Here is a 25,190-nt window from a genome sequence, read left to right as displayed (position 1 = left end):
TCTGATGAAATATGATTAAAATATTTCGTTATAAAAAGAATTTAATTAAGAGAAATTCAGTTAAATAAAGTGGACTGTTACATAGGCAGCACAGTGGCTTAGTGGTTAGCATTGTAGTTTTGCACCCCCAAGGTCGAGTTTCTGAATCCTGCACCGGGTCTTTGTGCATGGAATTTACATGTTCTACCCGTGCTTGGTGGGTTTCCTCTGGATACTCTGGTTTCCTCCCACAGTCCAAAGGTATGCAGATTAGCCCAATTAGCGTACTCCAATTGCCCGTGGTGTATTAGTGAGTGTGTGTATGTGGGTGCCATATGATGGCATACACATTTTACTGTCCAGGGTGTACCCCACCTCGTGCCCTAAGTCTCCTGGGATAGGCTCCAGGCCCCCCGCAACCCTGGATACAGTATAAAGTGGTATAGATGTGGGTAAATTTGACACAAAAGACATGGGAATAGCACAGCTGGTGGAGTAGTTGAGTTGTAAAAGGTAATAATCACAGACCAGTGATTATTAATGTTCTGTATTCTGCATACAATATTTAATATTCTAAAGTTCTTAGCACAGCTGATGATAACACATATGATAACAGGAGCTTGTGTGGCTGACCTTCACAACATTACATCCAGCTCTGAACAGAGTCCTTTTCTGTTTAAGCTGGAAACTTCTAAGGTTTAAAAATATATTAAAAAAGAGGATATCATTGGAAAATAATTAACTTCAAAATACATCACACCACTATGTCTTTAAAGGTTAAAGGTAATTGACAGTAATGAAAGTAATAAACACTAGTAGACACAAACAAGAATAATTTCACACTACAAGCAAGAGTGAAAAAGTATTCTTCCTGAATTCTTTTTTTTTTTTTGCATATCTGTCACACTTAAATAATTAAGATCATCAAACAAATTTTTGTGTTACACAAAGATAATCTGAGTAAATGCAAAATGGATTTTTAAATGATGATTTCATTTATTAAAGGTAAAAAAGCTGTACAAACCTACCTGGCATAGAAAAAAAAATACCCCTAAACCTAATAACTAGTTGTGCCTGGTGACAACAACAGCAATTAAATGTTTGTGATAACTGGTCATCGGATCTCAATCGAGCTTAAGCCTTTGATCAGGCTTCTTCAAAACAATTTTTTATTTTTATTTTTTTTACTGTTGTATACAGTACCCAAGTGCGCTTGAGGTCATGAACTGATGACCAGACATTCTCCTTCAGGATTTTCTGATAAAGCACAGAATTTATGGTTTCATTTAATTGTGGCAAGTCATCCAGGTCCTAAAGAGCTGAAAAGCTCCAGACCATCACACTATCATCACCATGTTTGACTGGTGGTATAACGTTCTTTCTCTGAAACACTGTGTTGGTGCCATTTTTGCCCTGTCTCTTTCTTATTGTTGAATCATGAATACTGACCTTAACTGAGCAAGTGAGGCTTGCAGTTCTTTGGATGTTGTTTAGATGTGTTCTTTTATGAGTTGTCGTTGTGCTGTTGGAGTAATTTTGATAAGGCAGCCAATTGTGTAAAGGTTCACCACTGTACCAAGTTTTTTTCATTTGTGGATAATGACTTTGTGTAACTGTGGTTTTCTGGAGTCCCAAAGCCTTAGAAATGGCTTGGTAACCATGCATGATACATGTCAACTACTTTGTTTTTCATCTGTTATTAAATTTCTTCTGATTGCAGCAAGATGTGCTGCTTTTTGAGATTTTTTAGCTTGTTTCACTTTGTCAGACAGGTTCTATTTCTCTGCTTAAACAGGTCTGGGAGTAATAAGGCCTGGATGTGGAAGATTTAAATGACCCTTTCAATAAGAGCAAGGTAGGCTTTTTTCCCTTAATAATTGATAAATAATAATAAAAAAAAAATGCATTTTGTATTTGTAATTTATACATAAAAAAGAAAGCAAATACTTTTTACAGCACTGTAACCTGTCAAACATCTCAAGCAGTAAGATGTTTCACATTAGGTTGCTGTGGTCATGTGACTTTTTGGAAGTTAGGGAGAAAGGGTGACATTAATATTATCCCAGTTTACTAGCAGAAGCAGTACTGTAATAATGTTACTGTGCGCAGTAAAAGTTCTTTCTTGAAGACATGGTTAGAATTCATTACAAAAGATGAATATATTTAGCTTGACTTATTTGTAAATGTTTTTAGTATTTTACTTCACTGCTATTAGATTCAACACGCTTCTCACAGATCCAGCCTTGTTTATGAGAGCATGGTCTGTCATTCAAGTCCTGTTTATCTGGAAAGCCAATCTCAGCACAGTCCTCTTCATTGAAATTATCTGGTTGACCTGGACCCCAGTTCCTAAAATTGAGATAATCTGATTAGGTATTCCCGTCAGTTCCACAACTTTAACTCAATGATCTTAGTCTGTGTTATCTAAGACAAATAAGATAATTTAACAGGACATAACATTTTTCGAGCTTTATTCATCTTATACAGGCTTAAATGTACAAGAAATAAATGATTGTTGATCTACACATGTGGTCTTACCCAGAGGTCAGTGGTGTACCGTCCACCCATTTCCACTCTCCCTCTTTGTCTCTGTCACTCAGACCAATCCAAGTCCGACTTCCTTTCAGCTGTTCAACAATGAACTCCTGTCAATTTGATAGTCGAATAAGAGAACATGAACTCTTCCTCTTTCAAACACACACACACACACACACACACACACACACACACACACACACACACACACACACACATACACACACCTGTTTCTCTTTGCTGTTTATGATCACCAGGTCTGCTCCTCTCTCCCTACAGTCCTGTCTGCTCTCATCCCAGTTCTTCATCTCAGAGAAGTAATAAAGACTGGAGCTTAGGTTTTTCCATCTCAGCTTGTCCTGCATATCTGATCACACAGTATGACATGTGATATAACATTTAACAAATTTACATCAAGTAATTAGTGTATTCCGATAAGCATTCAAAATTTCTTTGAAATGAAAGCATAAAAACTGACATTTATAGAAGACCCCAAGCACATTACTGCGATTAGACTTTAAGCTGTACACCCGTGAATGAAGTGGCTTGCAACCTACTGCAGTCATTGCCAAGAACAGTTAGCAAACGGAACAACTGATCATTAAAAATCAATGGATAACTTGTGAGCAACTTACATAAGAGATGCTTCAGTCTTTATGCACACCATTATATACCAACAGCATTTGCACATTACATTTGCAGTTATTGCCACATCCCTAGTACAGTCCTGACTACGCTCCAAACCATTTCCACATGTTTGAGCCATTAAAGGAGTTCCTGGGAGCCCAGCATTTCAGGAAGTCTAATCATGACTTGGGTCTACTGAGAAAATCTTCCACCTTGATGCTATCTGTCACGGCATGCGCCTGTGATGGGCATGCACCCAAATCTAATATCGTTCCTAGCTCACTCCTCGCTCAGGCACGGCTGGTGAGCCATCTATGCCAATGATCCCGGGCTTCTCTTCTTCTTCTTCTTCTTCTTTGTCTTTCGGCTGTTCCCTTTCAGGGGTCGCCACAGAGAATCATATGCCTCCATCTAACCCTATCCTCTGCATCCTCTTCTCTCACACCAACTAACTTCATGTCCTCTCTCACCGCATCCATAAATCTCCTCTTTGGTCTTCCTCTAGACCTCCTGCCTGGCAGTTCCAACCTCAGCATCCTTCTACCGATATACTCACAATCTCTCCTCTGGACATGGCCAAACCACCTCAATCTGGCCTCTCTGACTTTATCTCACAAACATCTAATGTGGGTTGTCCCTCTGATAAACTCATTCTTGATCCTATCCATCCTTGTCACTCTCAAAGAGAACCTCAACATCTTCCGCTCTGCTACCTCCAACTCTGCCTCCTGTCTTTTCTTTAGCGCCACTGTCTCTAAGCCGTAGAGCATCGCTGGTCTCACCACTGTCCTGTACACCTTTTCTTTCATTCTCGCTGATACTCTTTTATCGCACAACACACCTGACACTTTTCTCCACCCATTTCAACCTTCCTGTACCCGCCTCTTCACCTCCTTTGAACACTCTCCGTTGCTCTGGACCGTTGACCCTAAGTACTTAAAATCATGCACCTTCTTTACCTCTGCTCCCTGTAGCCTCACCGATCCTCCTGGGTCCCTCTCATTTACACACATGTATTCCGTCTTGCTGCGGCTAACCTTCATTCCTCTGCTTTCCAGAGCATACCTCCACCTCTCCAAATTTTCCTCCACCTGTTCCCTGCTCTCGCTACAAAGCACAATGTCATCTGCAAACATCATAGTCCATGGGGACTCCTGTCTTACCTCAGCTGTCATCCTGTCCATTACCAGAGCAAACAAAAAGGGGCTTAGAGCCGATCCTTGATGCAGACCCACCTCCACCTTGAACTCTTCTGTCACACCTACAGCACATCTTACCACTGTCTTACAGCTCTCATACATGTCCTGCACCACTCTAACATACTTCTCTGCCACTCCAGACCTTCTCATACAATACCACAGATCCTCTCTCGGCACCCTGTCATGCGCTTTCTCTAAATCTAAAAAGACACAATGCAACTCCCTGTTACCTTCTCTGTACTTCTCCCTGCCAGCATCCTCAAAGCAAATACTGCATCTGATGTACTCTTTCTAGGCATAAAACCATATTGCTGCTCACAGATGCACACCTCTCCCCTTAACCTAGCTTCCACTACTCTTTCCCACAGCTTCATTGTCTGGCTCATTAGCTTTATACCTCTATAACTGCCACAGCTTTGCACATCTCCCTTGTTCTTAAAAATTGGCACCAATACACTTCTCCTCCATTCCTCTGGAATCCTCTCACTCTCCAAGATCTTGTTAAACAAACTTGTCAGAAACTCTACTGCCACCTCTCCTAAGCACTTCCATACCTCCACAGGTATGTCATCAGGACCAACAGCCTTTCCACTCTTCATCCTCTTCAACGCCCTTCTCACCTCACTTCTACTAATATTTGCTACTTCCTGTTCCACAACAGTCACCTCTTCTACTCTTTGTTCTCTTCCATTTTCCTCATTCATCAACTCCTTAAAGTACTCCTTCCATCTTCCCATCACCCTCCTGGCATCTGTCAGTACATTCCATCTCTATCTTTAATCACTCTAACCTGCTGCACATCATTCCCATCTCTATCTCTCTGCCTTACCAACCTGTACAGATCCACCTCTCCCTCCCTACTGTCTAGCCTAGCATACAAGTCCTCATATGCTCTTTGTTTGGCCTTTGCCACCTTTACCTACACCTTCCTCTGCATCTCCCTGTACTCCTGTCTACTCTCTTCAGTCCTCTCAGTGTCCCACTTCTTCTTAGCTCGCCTCTTTCCCTGTATACACTCCTGGACTTCCTCATTCCACCACCAAGTCTCCTTGTCCACTTTCCCCTTACCTGATGATACACCAAGTAGCCTCCTACCTGTCTCCCTGATCACATTGGCTGTAGTTGTCCAGTCAACTGAAAGCCCCTCCTGACCACCCATAGCCTGTCTCATCTCCTCCCTAAAGACTTCACAACATTCTTCCTTTCTCAGCTTCCTCCTTTTTGTCCTCTGCTTTGCCTTTGTCCTCTTCGCCTTCCTCACCACCAGGGTTATTTTACACACCACCATTCTGTGTTGTCTGGCTACACTCTCCCCTACCAACACTTTGCAGTCACTGATCTCTTTCAGGTTACAACGTCGACACAAGATGTAGTCGACCTGAGTGCTTCTGCCTCCACTCTTATATGTCACCCTATGTTCCTGCCTCTTCTGGAAGAAAGTATTTACTTCTGCCATTTCCATCCTCTTTGCAAAGTCCACCACCATCTGTCCTTCTGCATTTCTGTCCTGAAGACAATACCTGCCCATCACATTTTCATCACCTTTGTTCCCTTCCCCAACTTGTCCATTGAAGTCTGCACCAATCACCACTCTTTCACCTCTGGGGATGCTCTGCATCACTTCATCTAAATCACTCCAGAATTTCTCCTTCTCTTTTAACTCACATCCTACCTGTGGGGCATAGCCACTAACAACATTGAACATTATCCCTTCAATTTCCAGCTTCAGACTCATCACCCTATCTGATACTCTCTTCACCTCTAGAACATTCCTTACAAACTCCTCTTTCAGAATAACTCCTACTCTATTTCTTTTCCTATCCACACCATGGTAAAACAATTTGAACCCTGATCCTAAGCTTCTAGCCTTGCTACCTTTCCACCTGGTCTCCTGGACACACAGTATATCCACCTTCCTTCTCTGCATCATATCAACTAACTCTCTTCCCTTCCCTGTCATGGTCCCAACATTCAAAGTCCCTACCATCACTCCTAAACTCTTGCCTTTCCTCTTCCCTCTCTGCTTTCGAACACGCCTTCCTCCTCTCCTTCTTCGACCAACAGTAGCCCAATTTCCACCAGCACCCTGTAGGTCAACAACACCAGTGCCGGTCGTTGTTAACCCGGGCCACAACCGATCCGGTATGGGATTTATATTCGTGATTCGCATTATTGATTTGGCAAATGTTTTACGTCGGATGCCCTTCCTGACACAACCCTCTGCATTTATCCAGACTTGGGACTGGCACAAGAAGACACTGGATTGCCCCCCCCGCTTCTCTCCACGCTAAAAAACACTGCGTGGAGTGTAGCTCAGGGTCTGTTGGGATACTGGACTTTCTGGAGCGGAAAGTGCCACACGCAAGCTACAACACGGAAGAGCGGCAAGCAAGTGGGGCAATGAAACAAGCCCCAGGGAATTCAAAGAGGCAAGTACGCCTTTGTTCTCCGCAGCAAGGACAGCCGCAAGCTCACTGCCGGAGCTCCCGCGGCTCTTCAGCTCTCTATGGAGCCGGATATCATGACCCTGCCACCGAGGAGGAAAAGGCCACAAGGAGGATCACGTCATGGCTCCTGTTCCCGGCCGAGGAAAGCCGCCCAGCCACCAGATGTCAGAGAGGACTCCAATCTGAGGCCGCGCCCTCAGAGAGAGCTCCCCCGAGAGGAGAGGCAGTGCAAGTGAACTACGCAGGAGCAGCTGTCCACGCTGCCACTCTGCCCGCTGTCCACCACTCACCAGCCTGTGCCCGCATGCCTGTAGGGCACTGCCCACCAGACTTGCACGTGCACAACATTCCTTCCCTTTCTTTTTGTCCTCGCTCCTTTAAGCCATTTATTCTTCATTTATTCCTTAATAAACAGGGTGTTATATAAAGGGAGCTTTAACTTTCATAACTGTGCTTTATTATTCTGCATAATCAAAAGTCCTGGATTGAGTTGAACACCCCTCATTGTCAATTAATTAAGACTGTAAAATTTTATTCTTTATTATTTTACAAAATCAATGCTCTGATATTAATGGATTCATGCACTTTTGTCCCAGCTTACAATATTTGCTCACCTAAAGCATCCAACGTTTTCTGGAGTTCATCTGTCTTTTGCTGTAATTGTTTGTTTAGGTGTCGTTCTGTAATGAATTTGAATGACAGCACTGTGATGGCAGTCAGCAAAAGAACAAACAGCAGCACCACACACACCGCTTTCAGTCTGTAACAGCCTAGGAGGAAAATTAATTACTTCAGGTATGCCTTTAAAACTTATAATGCAACTTAACATGTGGAATAATTGTCCACAAAATTTCTTAATTTCTTCAAAACATCTGACAAATAAATTTTAAAGATCCACTCATCACAGGCTTATTTTGAGCTTATTGCACGTTTAAGCCTTTTTTTCCTTTCCCGATTTATTTATTTATTGCCACTTTCCAGGAAAACACTGCATAGTTACTTTTTTTTCTAAAAAAAATATATCCTGCATATGGCTCTGTATATACTGTAGCAAATATAACATGCTCTAAATTGGGCTTGGTAAAGTCTTTGAGAAAACTTGCTTAAATAGATAATGCATTTATTATGAAAATTCTCCAAAGCAAAATAAACATATTCAATTACATAAACTAAAAAAAAACTTGTTGCAATAAAATGTTTCTGCATTGCAATTTTATCTGAATTCGAACAATCCTCACAGCATTTCTAATGCTTGAAATTTTTGCCACTGCAATTTATTGTGGTTGCATATTTCAAATGAAAATGTAACTCGAGCATTTAAAATTCATTATTGATACAAAACATTTGAATATTAAAATATTGAACATTTTTAAATTGCTGCTAACAATATTTACAAGTGTTGAATTTCATCTTCATTATTTTTCAACCACACAAATTCTGGCTGCCATAATTCAGTTAAAAAATCCAGGATGACAAAATTCAGGTATTAAAATTCAGGTTAAAAAAAAATCCAGGTCTTTACAGGGATATTACAGGAAGAGCAATGGATTGCCAATTGTAAGGAAAAGAAAAACTATTGCTCTTGCATTTGAATGAAAGAGCGCACCGGCTTTGCTTCGAATAACGATTACGGCGGCGATGGGATTTTAGCATGTCACACCATTTATTTAGCCAGTTAAGTTAGAAGTGCTGCATTCTGATCAGCAAATAGTACCTTGCACTACCTGGGATATAACACGTTTTTGTTCAGTTCATGTAATTCAACATGCTATTTTACATGAGTACAATGAGTTCTAAAACTATAAAGAAATGAACATATTAAAGCCACAATAATAAACGACCCAATTACAATGCAGGCAAATGTCTAATATTTTTGGCTTGCCATAGTCAACAGTCTAGTCTGCTGATCCAGAACATGGCATGAAAAAGATTCTATGGTGAGTGTACAGGTGGTATGTCGTATATGTGGCATGATGGTAGTGGACCCTGACAGTATCCTCAGAAGAATTTTGAAAAATGTGCTGACCACTATTTTTTATGTCAATGATGCTGTATGTTATCTTTAACATGCTTTAAACCGCCCCTGCAGCTGAACTGAACATTTCCTGTCCTTACCTTTATGCTGACTCATTAACAGTCTTGTATAAATTATTAGCAAGTAATACTTCAGTAAAAGTAGTATCTTACCAAGTACCAGCTGAAAAGTAGTTACCTTTTGGAATATTACAGGAATAAAACTCTTAAAGTAACTGATATTTACTGTATTTAAGTTTCAAAAGTAATTATTTGATATTACATTTACTAACAGAAACAAGTCACCATAGCTTAGATTATGAACTTTATTGTAGGTAAAGTAAAACACATCAGGGTTCCCAAGCCTTGGTGTCAATGATGTCAGTAATTGTCATAAATTAATAATGTAGGTGAAAATATGCCTGTATGCTAATCAGTTATGTATGCGAAGTTAGTTATCACATTTTAGCCTGGCCATGATATTTGCTAGATATCTGAACAGGCTTATATTATTAACTACCTAAATAACTAAGATTAATTGAAATGTAAATGTAAAAGACTTTTAAGAACAAGGGAGATGTGCAGAGCTGTGGCAATTACAGAGGCATAAAGCTAATGAGCCATACAAAGAAGCTGTGGGAAAGAGTAGTGGAAGCTAGGTTAAGGGTGGAGGTGAGCATTTGTGAGCAGCAATATGGTTTCATACCTAGAAAGAGTACATCAGATGCAGTATTTGCTTTGAAGATGCTGGTGGAGAAGTACAGACAAGGTAATAGAGTTGCATTGTGTCTTTGTAGATTTAAAGGAAGCGTACGACAGGAGCTGTGATGTTGTATGAGGAAGTCTGGAGTGGCAGAGAAGTATGTTAGAGTGGTGCAGGACATGTATGAGAGCTGTAAGACAGTGGTGAGATGTGCTGTAGGTGTGACAGAAGAGTTTAAGGTGGAGGTGGGTCTGCATCAAGGATCAGCTCTAAGCCCCTTTTTGTATTCTCTGGTGATGGACAGGATGACAGATGAGGTTAGACAGGAGTCTCTATGGACTATAATGTTAGCAGATGACATTGTGCTTTGTAGCGAGAGCAGCGAACAGGTGGAAGAAAAAAAAGAGGAGATTTATAGATGCAGTGAGAGAGGACATGAAGTTAGTTGGTGTGAGAGAAGAGGATGCAGAGGATAGGGTTAGATGGACGCAGATGATTCACTGTGGCGACCCCTGAAAGGTAACAGCCGAAAGACAAAGAAGAAGAAGACTGTATATGATAATATTATGATAATATTATGATAATAATAATATTATTAATACTATATTAATCTAATATACAGTGGAACCTTGGATTGTAAGTAACCCGGTTTGCAAGCGTTCTGCTAGACGAGTAAAAAAATTTTAAATAAATTTTGACTTAAAAAATGAGTGTGCCTTGGTTTAGTGTTATCAAGCATCATGCAGCACGCATGATACTCGATGACACTGCATCGCTTTTGGTTTTGTGCGCAGACATACGCGTGTTATAATAAACATATGGGCAAAGTAAAAGCAAGTATCATTAGAGAGGTTAAAGTTCCATTTTCTCTCTCTCTCTCTATCAGACTGCACTGATTCCGTTAGTGTGCGTGAGCGTGTGTCATTAGACATTGTGTCCCTTCTTTTCTCCTCTCGCCTTGACACTCACTCACACACACACACACACACACACACACACACACACACACACACACACTCACTCTAACGGAAGCACTTCTTTGTTGCGATTTTTTTTTTAAAGGTAATGTGCAGGTAAATTTGTTTTATTTCCACTTTACAGCAGTGATTCCGTTAGTATGTTCACGCACTTAAGTATCATTGGAGATTTTTCTTGTGAATTTTCCCCATAAAAATGTCTCAGGTAACTTTGCTGTAACCCTTTTCCCTGAAAAATGCGGAAAAAAGATGCTGCGCGAAAACGCTATGGGAACATTTTTCTGTGTTGCCAGGTGTGAAGCATGTGTGTATCAAACATGCCAAATCTTGGCATATATAACCTCGGTCAGGTGGTTAGGACGTCCAGTCACGCAAGCAGTTGAACGCAGCATCTAGTTCCCGTTTTTTCAGGGAACAGGATTACAACAAAGTAACCTGAGATGTTTCCTTTCAAAAGCAACACTCGATGCTGCGTGAAAAAGCTATGGGAACGAGAATACTAATGCCGCTGCACTGCAAGTGTCTGGACCCCCAAGGCTGTGTAGCGTGTGCACACAAAGGCCAAGGAGGTTTTAGAGCTAGCTTTGGGAGGTTGACTCGAGGACCCATTAGCCTGGAGTAGCATGAACATTCAAACTATAGAATCTCACAAATGTGTGTGGAGAGGACCAACCTACCGCATACACACTTGCTGCAGGGGAACACCTCTTGCCAGCGCAATATATGAGGCAATCCTCCTGAATGAATGAGTGCTGTATCCTAGAGGCGAAGTGTGACCACGCGCCTCATAGGCTAGGGCAATAGCATCTCCCACCCGATATGACAGTGTTTGGCATAAAAAAGACTGCTCTGACTTACGCCACTGGCTAGTGCGGTGCACTTCAATCTGAAGACAGTAAGTGAAACCTTTCCTGCTCCGCAGCTGTAAAGGCAGAGGAAAGAGGCTTCGAGGAAGACTGGGTGCATGGGCAAGACTGAAAATAGTTTGGGTAAGAATGCAGAATAGCTCTGACTAGCCCAGGGGCAAAGTCTAGGCAGGACGGGAGGCCTGCATATCTTAAGTTCTCTTGAAAGAAGTAACTATAAGAAAAACTCTCTTAAGAGTCAGAAGCCAGACAGGCACTCTAGTGGTTTGGAAGGGTTGTCTACCAGACCCCATCAGCCAGAACATGACAAGTCGAAATAGCGGCTATGTACATTCTGAGGGTACTAGGGCATAAGCCCGAGGACAACTTTTTTCGTTTTGCCATGCACCACTTTCAAATACCCTCACCCTGAGGGCATAGTGCGTAAAGGTTCCAGGGCTCCCATCTTCATATGCCCTGGAATGTAAATTGCCTTGAGGGACAGGAACTCTTCCTGTGCCCAAAGCAGAATCTGGTAGGTTATTCTAGCGGTGCGAGCACAGTCCGCTCTGGCGATTATATACGAGGCTACCGTAGTGTTGTCCAATCGTACTAGGACATGGTATTTCAGCAGGTGATCAACATCCTGAAACATGGCAGGAAATAACAGAAAAACTAACATTTCTTGGAGAGTGTCCGAAACACCAGTGGTGGCGGAGCAAGAACACTGACCTCCTGGGGGTGCCAGGGAGAACACTTCATCCTTGAGAGGAATTCTATGCCAGCCACAGTCCTGGGGGAATAAGCCTCAGGACTTCTTCTTGACTTCTACGTAAGTCTGACTTCTTTGAGGCGAGTTGCGAAGCGTAGCACCAGTCTTACGAGGGGGTGCCCGGCTCATAACACTCTCTCTCTGTGCTTCACGCCTCGTGAGAGTCAGACCCTGTCGGGACTGGGTGGCTAACAATCCCGACTCTTGAGCACTGCGGGGAAGAAATTTCCCGAAGGCTTGTTCATATAATTTTACCTCCCCAACCTAGTGGCGATGTTAACGGTGTCACCAAACAGGCCAGAGGGCGGGATGGGGGTATTAAGGAGGAACGCACGATCCTTATCCTTGATTCCCGTGAGATTTAGCCACAGGCTACTCTCCGCTGAGCACCATCGCAGCCATAAAAACAGACGATAGCGCAGGCCGTCTGCTTTGTTGCACGAAAAGACAGGTCTGTGGCTCGACATAATTCCAGGAACGCCATTAAGGAGCCCCGCCAATGCTCAAGTCATTTAGCAGGTCAGCCTGGTAAGCCTGCAAAACCGCCATGGTGTGCAGTAGAGCACCAGCCTGATCAGCTGCCCGAAAGCTTTTCCCCACCAGGCAAAATGTCCGTCTACGCAGCTTGGTGGGAAGTGTGTGCTTTTTCAGGAAGGATAATATCCCAGGAGAGAGATAGCCCACAAGTGTCTCTTCTATCTGGGACATCATCATATAACCGCGCCTTCGTATCAACAATATTTAAATAAATCGAGGTTGATGGCATGAAAACCACGGGATGAATAAGGCTATTACATAAGAGAGAGAGAGAGAGAGAGAGAGAGAGAGAGAAAGAGAGCCATATCGGTGAGTTAATACTTTTAAATTCGCTTGCACACATCACACGCAAACACAATACGGTCCTGAAGACAAATAGATCTAAAGAATGTTTTTAGGTTCACTCCTATTTATAACCTGCAGGTGTGCTTCATCAAATGACGTCACCTGACTGAGGTTATATATGCCAAGATTTGGAGTTTTTGATACACACATGCTTCACAACGGGCAACACAGCAATATGCTCCCATAGCGTTTTTGCGCAGCATCAAGTGTAGCTTTCGAAAGGGAACAGTGTTTCCATTAGTGTGTGTGTAAAAGTCAGGACGCGTAGTAGGGCTTCTCTGTAAAATTGGGGGGGAGGGGGGCGGGGGGTCATTCCTCCTCTTGTCTTACTTTAGCTTCACACACACAGCACCTGTGCACATAAACACACTAATGCAAACACTTATCTCTTACTCAATACCATGCTGCATTTAGACAGACCCTGCATTCAAGGTCACGGGGGCCTAAAGTCTATCCCAGGAGACTTAGGGCACAAGGCAGGGTACACCCTGGAGAGGGTGCCAATCCATCGAAGGGCACATACACACTTACACACTACAGGCAATTTGGGAATACCAATTAGCCTAATCTGCAAGTCTTTGGACTGTGGAAGGAAACCCACCAATCATAGGGAGAACATGCAAACTCCATGCACACAGAGACAGGAATCAAGCCTGGCTGGGAATCGAACCCAGACCCTAGAGGTGCAAGGCGACAGTGCTAACCACTACACCACTGTGCCGCCCAAACACTTATCTGTCTGAATTTATTTTTTAATTTTTTAAAGGTTTTAAAGTTGAGATTAAAGGTTAATTTGTTTTATTTTTACTTTATATTTTGTATGAATTCTTTTTATATATTTCATTTCATTTTGGGTTGTGGAATGAATAATCTAAGTTTTCATTGTTTCTTATGGGGGAGTGTTTTGATGTACAAGAACTCTTCCGGAACTAATTATGCTCGTAATCCAAGGTTCTACCGTACATTATGCTATTTTTCCTTTAATAAAGTGTGTGTATATTTTTTTTCTCTGTATGTACAGTTCCGACATGCACCTGTGATGGGCATGCGCGTAATCTGTTATCGCTCTTCGCTCACTACGTCCCTATGCAGACGGCCCCCCTCCTGCAGATGCGCAAAGGGGGTGGGGTTGCCAGGCCAGGCCGGCTGGTGATAATTAACATTTAATGGACCTTTGGCTTTCTCCGCATTATAAAAGCGAAGCGCAAAGTTTAGTCCGGGGACCGAAAGCACAGCAAAGTCGCGCGGTGAATTTGTTAAAGAGAGTGGCACGCAGACATAATATACACACATTTGTGCATGCTTCTTAAATATGTTTACCATGTCACCTATTTCTTTTCTTTTACATTATTCATTTTGTATATTGTATGCATATAAGTCTTAACTGATTTTTGAAGCCAAATTTATAGAGTTGCCACATTTCATTTCACTTGCACCATTGTACCAGTTGCATATCTGTATGTAACAAAAATAAAAATAAAAAATAAAAAGGTTGGTCTGGTCTCAGTAACTTAATTGGTTCTCTTTGCTACAGTACAATGCTGGGAAAAGTGTTGTCATGGTTTAGAAATATAGTCATATTCTTATATAAAACCACACATTTATAGAACTGGGGCATTATAACTATTCAGTTCTGTTTCAATGGAATAATTAAACTTTATATTCAGGGTATTAATCTACCCATAACTCCCCATAAAGCAAATTTATTTTAAATTTATGAACAGTAGCAAGCAATTGTTCAGCTGTCCTCTGACTGTGGTTCATGCTGTATGTTCTATTAAAGGCATTGTGGTTTAAAATGCCTGTCAGATGTCTGTCTAAAAAAACCTCAAAGTTAAAAAGGCCCAGTTTTAAAATAACAAGGAAATGTGGGAAAGGGGAAGTGAACTTTTTAACAAAAAGACAAGGGTTCTAAAAAAATTAAAGCACGATTGAGACATGGGCTTTAGCCATCGGTTACTACATCTTTCAAAGATGGTCAGCATTTTTCTACTGATATATTAACAATCTTTTATCTGAACATGTCCAAACCACCTCAATCAGGCCTCTCCAAAACACCTAACATGGGTTGCATCTAATGGACTCATTCTTGATCCTATCCATCCTTGTCACTCCCAAAGAGAACCGCAACATCTACTATACTGAATATTATCCATAAACATAAGCACAGATATTTAAAATTATCATTGGAATGAAGCTAAGAAACGCTCATACAGGAATGATGAAAGGTAAGGAATGCTCTACAAGAGGCCTAGATGTGTACAAAAAGAGCTTGGCAAGAGCATCACGAGTAAGGCAGGAGGGAATGATGGTAGCACTTAATTATTGTTAGAAGTGTAATTAATTAAAACAATTACATTATTTTCTAGATTCATGATGTTTAGTAATAAGAGGCTACAAACTGCAAATTTCACACTTGGATTATTTTCCTGATTTCAGGCCATTTCAGACTTGAGTTTGGCACAATTGTAAAGAGTGAACAATTGTTGTATGAGGGTGGCAGAGGAGTATGTAAGAGTGGTGCAGGACATGTATGACAGCTGTTAGGGAACAGGTGGAAGAAAATTTGCAGAGGTGGAGGTATGCTCTGGAAAGCAAAGGAATGAAGGTTAGCCGCATTAAGATGGAATACATGTGAGTGAATGACAGCAACCCAAGAGGAACAGTGTTGAGCAGAGTTAAAGAAGGTGCAGAACTTTAAGTACTTAGGGTCAACGGTCCAGAGCAACGGAGAGTGTGGAAAGAAGGTGAAGAGGTGGGTACAGGCAGGGTTAAAATGGGTGAAGAAAAGTTTCAGGTCTGTTGTGCCATAAAAGTGTATTAGCGAGAATGAAAGAAAAGGTGTACAGGACAGTGGTAAGACCAGCGATGCTCTACGGCTTAGAGACTGTGGCACTGAAGGAAAGACAGGAGGCAGAGTTGGAGGTAGCAGAGCTGAAGATGTTGAGGTTCACCTTGGGAGTGACAAGGATGAATAGGATCAAGAATGAGTTCATCCAACCCATGTTAGATGTTTTGGAGATAAAGTTAGAGAGGCCAGATTGAGGTGGTTTGGACATGTTCAAAGGAGAGATTGTGAATATATCGGTAGAAGGGTGCTAAGGTTTGAACTGCCAGGCAGGAGGTCTAGAGAAAGACCAAAGAGGAGATTTATGGATGCAGTGATAGAGGACATGAAGTTAGTTGGTGTGACAGAAGAGGATGCAGAGAATAGGGTTAGATGGAGGCAGATGATTCGCTGTGGCGACCTCTGAAAGGGAACAGCCAAAAGACAAAGAAGAAGAAGTAAAGAGTGAACAATGTTTTCGAGTCCAAAAAAAAAAGGTTTGTGATGTTAGTTTTGGCTTAAAAAATATTTTTTTAAAAGTTGCAACTTGACGCCTGCCATTTAGCTTGTTTTAAAAAGATGGGACTTCTGGATTGTGTTTGGTGTCTGTCATGAGGATGTTATCAGTAGATCCTATGGGTGCTGTTGATTGCAGCGTGGTGCGTCAAGATGTTTGATCAGATTGAGATTTAGCGAATTTGAAGGCTGGATCAACAACCTCGAACTGTTCCCTGTGGTGCACTTGGTGTCCTGGTGGTGGTGCTAGTGTTGTGATTGAGCAATTTATATAATTCTTATTATGATACATTATGTAATACATCAGTCAACACCAACAGTTCAATGTTTTGCTATTCATGTATATGAAAATTAATATTATACAGCTAGAGAGAACGCAGACATCTACTTGGTGCTTTGAATTCAATACCAGAATACAGTATAACATATTGATAATTCTTTACAAGGTGACATTTAAAAAAAAGCTATTAAAGTGACTTTTGTAGACAATAGCAGTAAATGTACAGTATAATGTGTGCACATGTATGTGAGTGTGTGTACCTGAGGTCGTAGTTTCCTTATGGCACCTGGTCACCTGAGTCTCAGGAACGGCTTCATTCACATAAATGTCTTCATATGAGTCTTTTGAGGCAACTGATCTATTGTCTGTTCCTGAGTTTGCATAAACATTTTCATTCATTTGTTTCATTTTCCCTGAATAGCCTACAGTCTGTGTAATGCTCAGGTCTGTTCAGTCTCTGCTGCAACTCTCAGAGTGACTCTGTCTGTGTAGTTGTGCCGTTGGTAAAAGTCTGTCTCTGTTCTCAGGAGAGGAAGTTATGTCACAGCCAATAGAACCATGCAGTGCTTTCAGAAGCCTATTTCTGTACATGCTTACGTCAGTGGGTCACTGTTTAAGAATAAGATCCAACTTTTCTTAACAGGTTCTGATGTATGTGTGGCTGTGCCCAGTCTGTTAATGTTCATGTCCTGTGTCTGAAGATCATGGTCTTTAAAAGGGTTATTTCACCATTTCTTCTCTTCTATGAATCCTAAATGGTGAACACATCCATGTTACAGTTCAAGTTTTATAGATAGATAAATGATCCCGAAGGAAATTCCAGAAGAATACATATGTGGAACAAGAATATATGTTATTTACTCCTAATGGTGATTATACCCCCTATGTTGCTCGCTTTCTGTCAGTGACACAATTATCATTGTGGTAAAAAAGAAACTGAAACTCAGTGTGGTTTTCTTTGTAAGGTAATACTGGCCCATCACACATGCACGCGCGCATGTGTGCAAGCATACACATACACATGCGAGCAAGCATGCGTTCACACGCCGCACTCACACTTTACGTTATCTTTCATTGGATGATAAAAATTACACTAAGTTAATACAGCTGGATAAAACAAAAACTTTTTCTTCATTTCAGGCTGCAAAAAATGTGATTATTTTAAAGGAGGGTGATTATTTTCGCATGCTTAATGTTAATGTTAAATATAAATATATTTGCCACCCAAGGGTCACCTATGCTTGGAGGGATCAAAGGCCAGACTGTCTGGTCTGATCCCACAGAAAAGCCAATTAAGCCAAGCACAAATCATCAAAAAAGTAAACTTTGGTCATGATCAAAAGGCACCAGTTGCACAAATTTTTTCTTAATATACATGCTTCCCTTGGGTAACAATATCAGAAAACATCGGATTAGTTTACATTGTTATGCTGATGATACCCAATTATATATCTCAACTAAACCAGATGAAATACGTAAATTGTCTAGACCCGAGGTGCCCAACCAGTCGATCCCGATCACAGACTGCTTTCCAGACAATCGTGAAAGTAAACTGCCTATCTCTTTCTTCACTGTGATCTTAAATACATAAAATATTAACATTAGCCGGAGCGCCATTTCAAAACTGTGCACAAAAGCTGCGATGCAGATTTTCCGGCTAAATCAGCTCTACGCACCCGAAAAGTCCAGGAATTAAAGAGACACTTAGCAGCACAGCAGTCCATTTTCACCAGGCCAAACACCAAGGGTAATGCTGCATCTATAGCATCTTATCGCGTCAGTCACATTCTTGCAAAACACAGGAAGTCTTTTAAGGATGGCGAACTTGTGAAAGAAGCTTTTGTCAAGACTGCAGACATACTATTTGGTGACTTCAAGAATAAAAGTGATATCATAGCTGCCGTTAAGGACGTCCAATTATCCCGTGGCACTGTTACATGGCGATGTGAGGGAATGGCAGAGGATGTCGAGGCGCAGTTAAGGAAGGATATTGAAGGATATTGAACAGTGTGAATGTTTTTCTCTTCACGTCTCTTCAATTTGATCTCTATCACAACGGATGGTGCTCCAGCAGTGGTGGGCCGTACTAATGGGTTCATTGAATTGTGCAAACAGAATGAATATTTCCCAGACTTCCTTAATTATTACTGTATAATCCACCAGCAGGCATTGTGTGGTAAGAGTTTAAACATAAAAGAAGTGATGGATGTTGCAATGAAGATTGTGTGTTCCGTTTGGGCCAGAAGTCTACAGAGAAGGTTATTCCGTAATCATTTGAAGAAGACCGGTGCAGAACACACAGACCTGCTGCTGCAAACGGATGTTAGATGGCTGAGTAGGGGTAAATTTTTAGCGAGTGTAGGGTTTTATAACATTGTAAGACACTGTAATCTAATAAAAGAAGATTCCTGTGCTCTAAGATCAGACCTCTCACTGTGCTTCCTCATGCCTTCTGTGGTAACACCTTCTATATCCTGTATCCAGACAAGGATACATCCAAATAGCTCTTGTCCTCTAGAACCCTTTTGTTTAATCAGGAGAATGCAAATGTATCTCCTCTCACCTGTCTGTCTCCAGGTCCCTCTATGACTGACATGTTAACGACTGGTTCTTTTAATGTTCGGGACATAGCACCGTTTAAATGTGCTCTCTTTGCTGAGAATAAACAGAGATCTTCAGACATCATGCCTGCGTGTGTGTGTGTGTGTGTGTTTGTCTCTCCTTTTCGATCGGGCCTGGACCGCTAAGTGTATCAAGGTGCGGCGGACACAACAAGAAATAATTCTCCTTCTCTTAGCTTAAAACTTAGCTCGGACACAACCAGTGTTGCCAACTTAGCGACTTTGTCGCTATATTTAGCGACTTTTCAAATCCCTCTAGCAACAATTTTTTTAAAAAGCGACTAGCGACAAATCTGGCGACTTTTTCTTGTGTTACTGGAGACTTTTGGAGACTCTGATGTGTCTGTACTGACTCTTCTCAACTTGCCACAGCAGCTGCCGCCGCCGGCCCCTCCCCCGTCCCAAAGCACTCACAGACAGGCCTGTCCTCTCGCAGAAGTCCCCCCCCCCCCAGCTGCTGTTACAGCAGGAGATGCTCACTCCTACGAGTCTCGACTGCAAATGAATTGCTCATGCGCGAATCCGCCGTTAAGTGATCCCGTCCTGGCTTGTAAGCGGGATGTAAATTCAAAATATCCTGTTCCGATGCATATTAAAAAATGTTCTTTGTCTAAAATAAATTGCTGCACAAGAATAAATCGCTGCATTTGACTTAAACAGCCTCATTACTTACCTCATCCACTGTGTGTGTGCTTCTCTGTGATTTTAGCATAAACATATAGCTCGCTAGTTCATCATGTCTCATTCAAAACTATACTCTCAGAAATTCAGAAAGGAGTGGGAATCAAATCCTGGATGGTTGAAGCCTTTTATTAGAGATAATACACGGGCATACTGCCTGTATTGCAAGACAGATTTTTATGCCAAACTATGCAATATAAAAAACACATGTCAACTCAGAAACATACACAAAAGGCAAAGCCTTACAATAGTTTCACACAAAACAAACTGCAATTTATGGTAAAAAAAAATGACTCTTCAAAAAAAGCTGAAGCCACCATGGCATTAGTTATCGCTGAACACTGTTCTATGCTGGCATGTGATCACATTGGAGAAGCATGTAAAGCTGCTTTTTTACACTGTGCAGCGTGCATTATGCAAATTACGTGATGATGTAATCATCTAGCGACTACTAGCGACTTCTACGACAGCCAATAGCTACTTTCCTTACTGACGAGTTGGCAACACTGGACACAACTTCATTATCATTTTAAATTTAAAGCGGTCATACAGGCCTACATGCACTTTTTTAAGCTGTTTGGACTGAACTGTGTGTTAGGAGAGTGCGTACACAACCACTCTACGATGATAAAGAGCCGCCCAGTGGTTTTCTTTTCATTTATTACAATAACATGCCCCTTCTGAAAATCAGGCCAATCGCAAATGCCTGTTGATGTGACGCCACACCACAAGAGGGCGTTCCTACACAAGTTGATTGACACTGGTGTTTTAGCAAAGACCCGCCCCGAGTGAGAAGACGCTGTCGGCCATTGTTTTTCGCCGCTGGAGCAAAATGGCGCCTAAGCGAGTGTTGTGTACAGTTGTTGGGTGTAATAGCAAACACAGCAGTCGTCATTCACTACCTAGGGTTAGTGACCTAGGGTACCTACCTAGGGTTAGGTATCTGAGCCACTGAGGACGCTGTGGCTGTATTTAGTTTTTAAAGCTAACGTCCCCGCCGATTTACCTAAATGCGTTCATGTTTGCGATAATCATTTTTCACCAGACTGCTTTATAAACGCGGGTCAATATAAAGCAGGTTTTACTAGGAAGCTGCTCCTAAAAAATCGGATCTGTACTAACGCTTTGTGTTCCTGCTTCATCTTCACCAGGCTCGGTGAGTGTGATTCCTGTTACTATGACTCTTTGCAGATCGCCTTTTCTAATAATCACGATGAATGCGGAGTGTAAGTTAACTTATACTCTAATAGAACATGGTTATGGCTTCTTCTCTATGTACATCCGTCTCTATATAATCCCTAATCGCCCGTTTATAATAAACAATGCATTAAGGTGATTGTCTAGTTGCAAACTGTGTACGTAGTCGGCAAACTATATTATGCTTACCTTTGTTACGTTAGATGGTTTATAACGATGTCTGTTGAAGATTAAGAAGTCATGTAAACACATCAGTAAACACATCGCGTCCGTATCTCTCTCAGTAAGCTTCTCCGCTTTATGTTGTTGTTGCTCGCGGCAGCGTAACAGCCGTTAATTCATGCACATGCAGTGATGAGAAAGACAAATCGAGTCGATGCATGTCCATTCTTTTAATTTCTGCGTTGTCAGGCGATATTAAAAACTTCCGCGTAGGTTCCGTACTTAAATCAAACCAAAAACGACTGAAGAAAACAGGCTCGGGCTCTATATTCCAGCTTTTTCCAGTTTGGACTGCATTACCCACAAAGCACTGCATTGTGAACGTTAGGGGCGGGCTCATCAGAGTTTATGAGCATTTAAAGGAACATGCACTGAAATAGGTTGCTGGGAACAGAGCTCGTTTTTACCAGGTAAAAGTAGTGTTTTTTTTACACAATCCTTTTGAATTTTTAATTAACGTACAATACAAACTTTTCATTAGGACCCTAAAGATCATATTAACATTTAATGAAAAATGGGATGTGTAGGACCGTTAACAATTTGGGGGCTCAGTCCAGTCTTCCCTCTCAGAGGAAAAAGTAAGTGTTTATTTTGCTCTTTTTGATTTTTTCCTCGGTCAGGGAAGATTTTGTTCTCCTGAGATTTGGATAAAATAAAGTTTAATTCACATTATGTTTTATAAATAAGTTTTGTTTACCGTAATTAATTCTAATCGTGTTGTCTGAAAGGTTTTGTTTTCTGGAGCAAGTTTTATATAACTTTTGTCACGTCATGTTTAAAGAAACATCCGCTGTGTTTTAAATTAAAAACCTTAATTGTGGTGTCATTTTCGCCGTGTTTTATACAGTAGAACCGTTGTTTATTTTTAAACTAAATTCGTTCAGAGTTTCGAGTTGCGCTTTAAACAACTCTTTCAGTCTTTTGGTAAAAACAATTAAAATGGATATAGTATTTGCAAATGTTTATGACAAACAGGCGAACTACCCTGTTATTTACAACAGCTCAGTACTTAGTGAAATAGAAACATTACAACGCTTCTGTCACTAACTTACGTCATCAACCCGCGTCCATGGTTGCTATGGGTTACTAGACGCGGGCGCTGACCTGCTGTCTGTGTTATTTAACTGTAGGCGCTGTAACGTGCTCAGAATGCCGAAATAGGCAAATTTACATTCAGATGTGCAGTTGTTTTTCATTAAAATATTCATGATAACTGTTGGCTTGCTTGTAGTTAGCTTTGGCATTATTCCATGTTTTATTTCCATCAGGCACTGAATGCAACATTTGGATCTATTGTAGTATTATTTAATTGTAGGGTTGTATTACTGACAGTAAGTGTGCTTGTATTGTTTTGTTGCCATGCAATGTCACTGCTGGAGCAACATCTGTCTGTTAAGGGTATAATCTACAAGTGTACATGGAGGATATATACTACATGCAAGTTGAGTTTTAAAACAACGGTCATTAACAGGGACTGTTAATGCAGAGTGTGTGGATTGTCACTTTGATAGTTGTTTGGCTGGTTATATCTGGAGGGCTTCGCTCATTGATACTCGTAACCAGTAGGTGGCAGTGTTCCAGTGTGGTGCTTTGTTCCTGGTACTAACTTGGCCTAGCTACTGTAATGCTGTACAATGTTGTCACTTATTTGGAATGTTACAACCTGAAATCTGGAGTGACACTAAAGATGGTGCAATTTGCTTCGAGAGAGACCAGAATGGACAGGATTTGGCATGTGTATATTGGAGGAACAGTGCAAGTAGGGCAGTTTAAAAACAAAGTTAGAAAGGCCAGATTAAGATGCTGTGGACATGTGCATAGAACGGATAATGACTTTATCCAGAAGTGACTGTTAGAGATGGAGTACAGGCAGAAAGAAGATTTTGAACAGTTTTGTGTACATACATTTCAACAGTTTTTGAACAAGTTCTCCATCTAAATTGGGCATCACTAGACACAAAGTCTAGCCACATAACATTTCAATTTGTTTTAAGGTTCAATAGATTCTGATCCTCAAAAAAAAAAAAAATACATAAAAGTGAATAAATACATTAATAATATTAATAAATTAATAATAGATAACTATTTTTGTTCATGGTCATGGTCATGGTTTGGTCATGGTTTCCATGTGGAGAGAAGGAATGGAGATGCAGGGTGAATGAAAATATGTTTGTTTAATGAAAAAAAATAGGTCAAATGATTGAGCAAAACATGGAAAAAACTGAAAACAGAGAACCCAAATGGCTTGCCACTTCACCAGGCTGGGTCTGCAGGCGGGTTTTCTTAAAGAAATAACAAACAAACAAAACCAAAGTTCAGGGACGAAGTAGGGGCTGCTATTCTTTCAACCTACCCTTGACCTTGAGGACTACCTTCCACGCAAAACCGCCTCGCCTGCAGATACCACTCAGTGGTGGGAGAGAAATAAACACATAGTTTTAGTGCAAGTCACGACAATGGTACACAAACAGTGAACAGACGAAGTGATACGGGTTCGGCTGGAATAAATAGGGAGACACACGGGGTCGACACAGGTGAACTTGATTTGGTGCTAGTGAAGTTTAATGGTGAACAACACACATGCAGACACACTAGGGGAGACAAAGCTTCGGCTCAGTAATCTGAAGAGCCAGATTTTACTCCCCAGGGCTGAGGAGGCTCAGATGTGACACTATACCTGAAATTTAAGAAGTCGCGTTTATTAGTTTCCGTTCCTTTCATAGAATAGTCAAATTAATTTAAATTCTCTTCGGTAATTCGGGGCATATGTGGCGAATGTATTCATACCATTTGTAGGGAATATTTAATTTCTAGTGTGTTTCATGATATTATGTGTGAATGAAAACAGAGTGCTTTCTTTCTTTGACCTTGACATGCTGCACTACCAGCAAACACATTCCTAAGTATAATCTATGTTCAGGTCATAAAACCATTGGAGGCTCCTAACTAAGAACAACTCCTAAGCTCCTGTTCTTTTCTATGTTATCTTTTATAAACATTCTGGACCAGATGCAACCGCTCCTGTGACCTCCTTTTTGGTTCTTTGTGTGTGTGTGTGTGTGTGTGTGTGCATATATATACTTCTGACTACCCTGGCATAGCGGCACGTAGGTAACAAATTAAATATTAATTAATTTATTAAAATATCTATATTCCTTAGAGTGCGGACTTTGGAACAGGGAGCGGCGTGCAGTTGCAGTTATACACTTACGATGTGCATAATTTAATTTTTTGGCGGGTATTGCTCTCCTTGTCGTAGTTACGTGCGAGATCAGCCAGGTGCAACCGAGGCTCGTTTCACTGAGCAGGTGTTCTCAGGAACAAGACAAAATGGTTAGGGACTGCTGAATGCTTTGTTAATTCACAGTAGTTGCATTCTAAATTGCAATACTAGTTTTGGATAAATATGTAAATCCCCACCTTGGTTAGAGGACATGGACTTAGTGTAAGGCTAAGATCCATTTCCAGGAACGGAATTGGACTCTTTCAACAAGGTGTTGGAGAAGAGAACATTGTCCAAAATAAGGTCAATACTTGACACTCCTTCACACCCACTACACTATATGATAAGCAGCCACAGGAGCTCATTTAGCAACAGGCTAAAACTACCACGCTGCACTACTGAGAGACACAGGAAATCATTCCTGCCGGTCGCAATAAAACTATTTAACTCGCATACCTGATCACACCAAACCATAAACCACACACATATGCACAATTCACCTTAATAACCATGTATACTGTGTATACGTCTGTTGATAATAACAATGTCAATATAATTTAATGTCCATATAATTGCTGCTATAGGTTTTACTTTTATTGGTTATTGCTGCTATAGGTTTTACTTTTATTGGTTATTGCTGCTAT

At 41.1% G+C, this 25,190-nt stretch overlaps 1 protein-coding gene across 3 annotated transcripts; it reads right to left on the bottom strand.

Annotated features, from left to right (window-relative positions):
* Positions 1–1,934: 1,934 nt before the first annotated feature.
* On the bottom strand, positions 1,935–17,076 carry LOC128508324 (CD209 antigen-like protein A). Of its 3 annotated transcripts, none has more exons than XM_053479601.1 (5): positions 16,863–17,076; positions 7,402–7,557; positions 2,742–2,881; positions 2,518–2,624; positions 1,935–2,328 (listed from the first exon to the last, which is right to left on the bottom strand). In XM_053479601.1, the coding sequence occupies exons 1-5, from the start codon at positions 17,008–17,010 to the stop codon at positions 2,169–2,171; spliced, it is 711 nt and encodes a 236-aa protein (XP_053335576.1). In that variant the 5' UTR covers positions 17,011–17,076; the 3' UTR covers positions 1,935–2,168. The 3 variants fall into 3 exon arrangements, with proteins under 3 accessions (XP_053335576.1, XP_053335577.1, XP_053335578.1); XM_053479602.1 differs by having other exon boundaries at positions 2,518–2,606; XM_053479603.1 differs by having other exon boundaries at positions 7,402–7,467.
* Between the last annotated feature and the right edge of the window lie 8,114 nt (positions 17,077–25,190).

The sequence above is a fragment of the Clarias gariepinus genome, chromosome 20 (assembly GCF_024256425.1).
Source record: "Clarias gariepinus isolate MV-2021 ecotype Netherlands chromosome 20, CGAR_prim_01v2, whole genome shotgun sequence".
Taxonomy (NCBI): domain Eukaryota; kingdom Metazoa; phylum Chordata; class Actinopteri; order Siluriformes; family Clariidae; genus Clarias; species Clarias gariepinus.
This window is presented reverse-complemented; position numbering and strand designations above follow the sequence as displayed.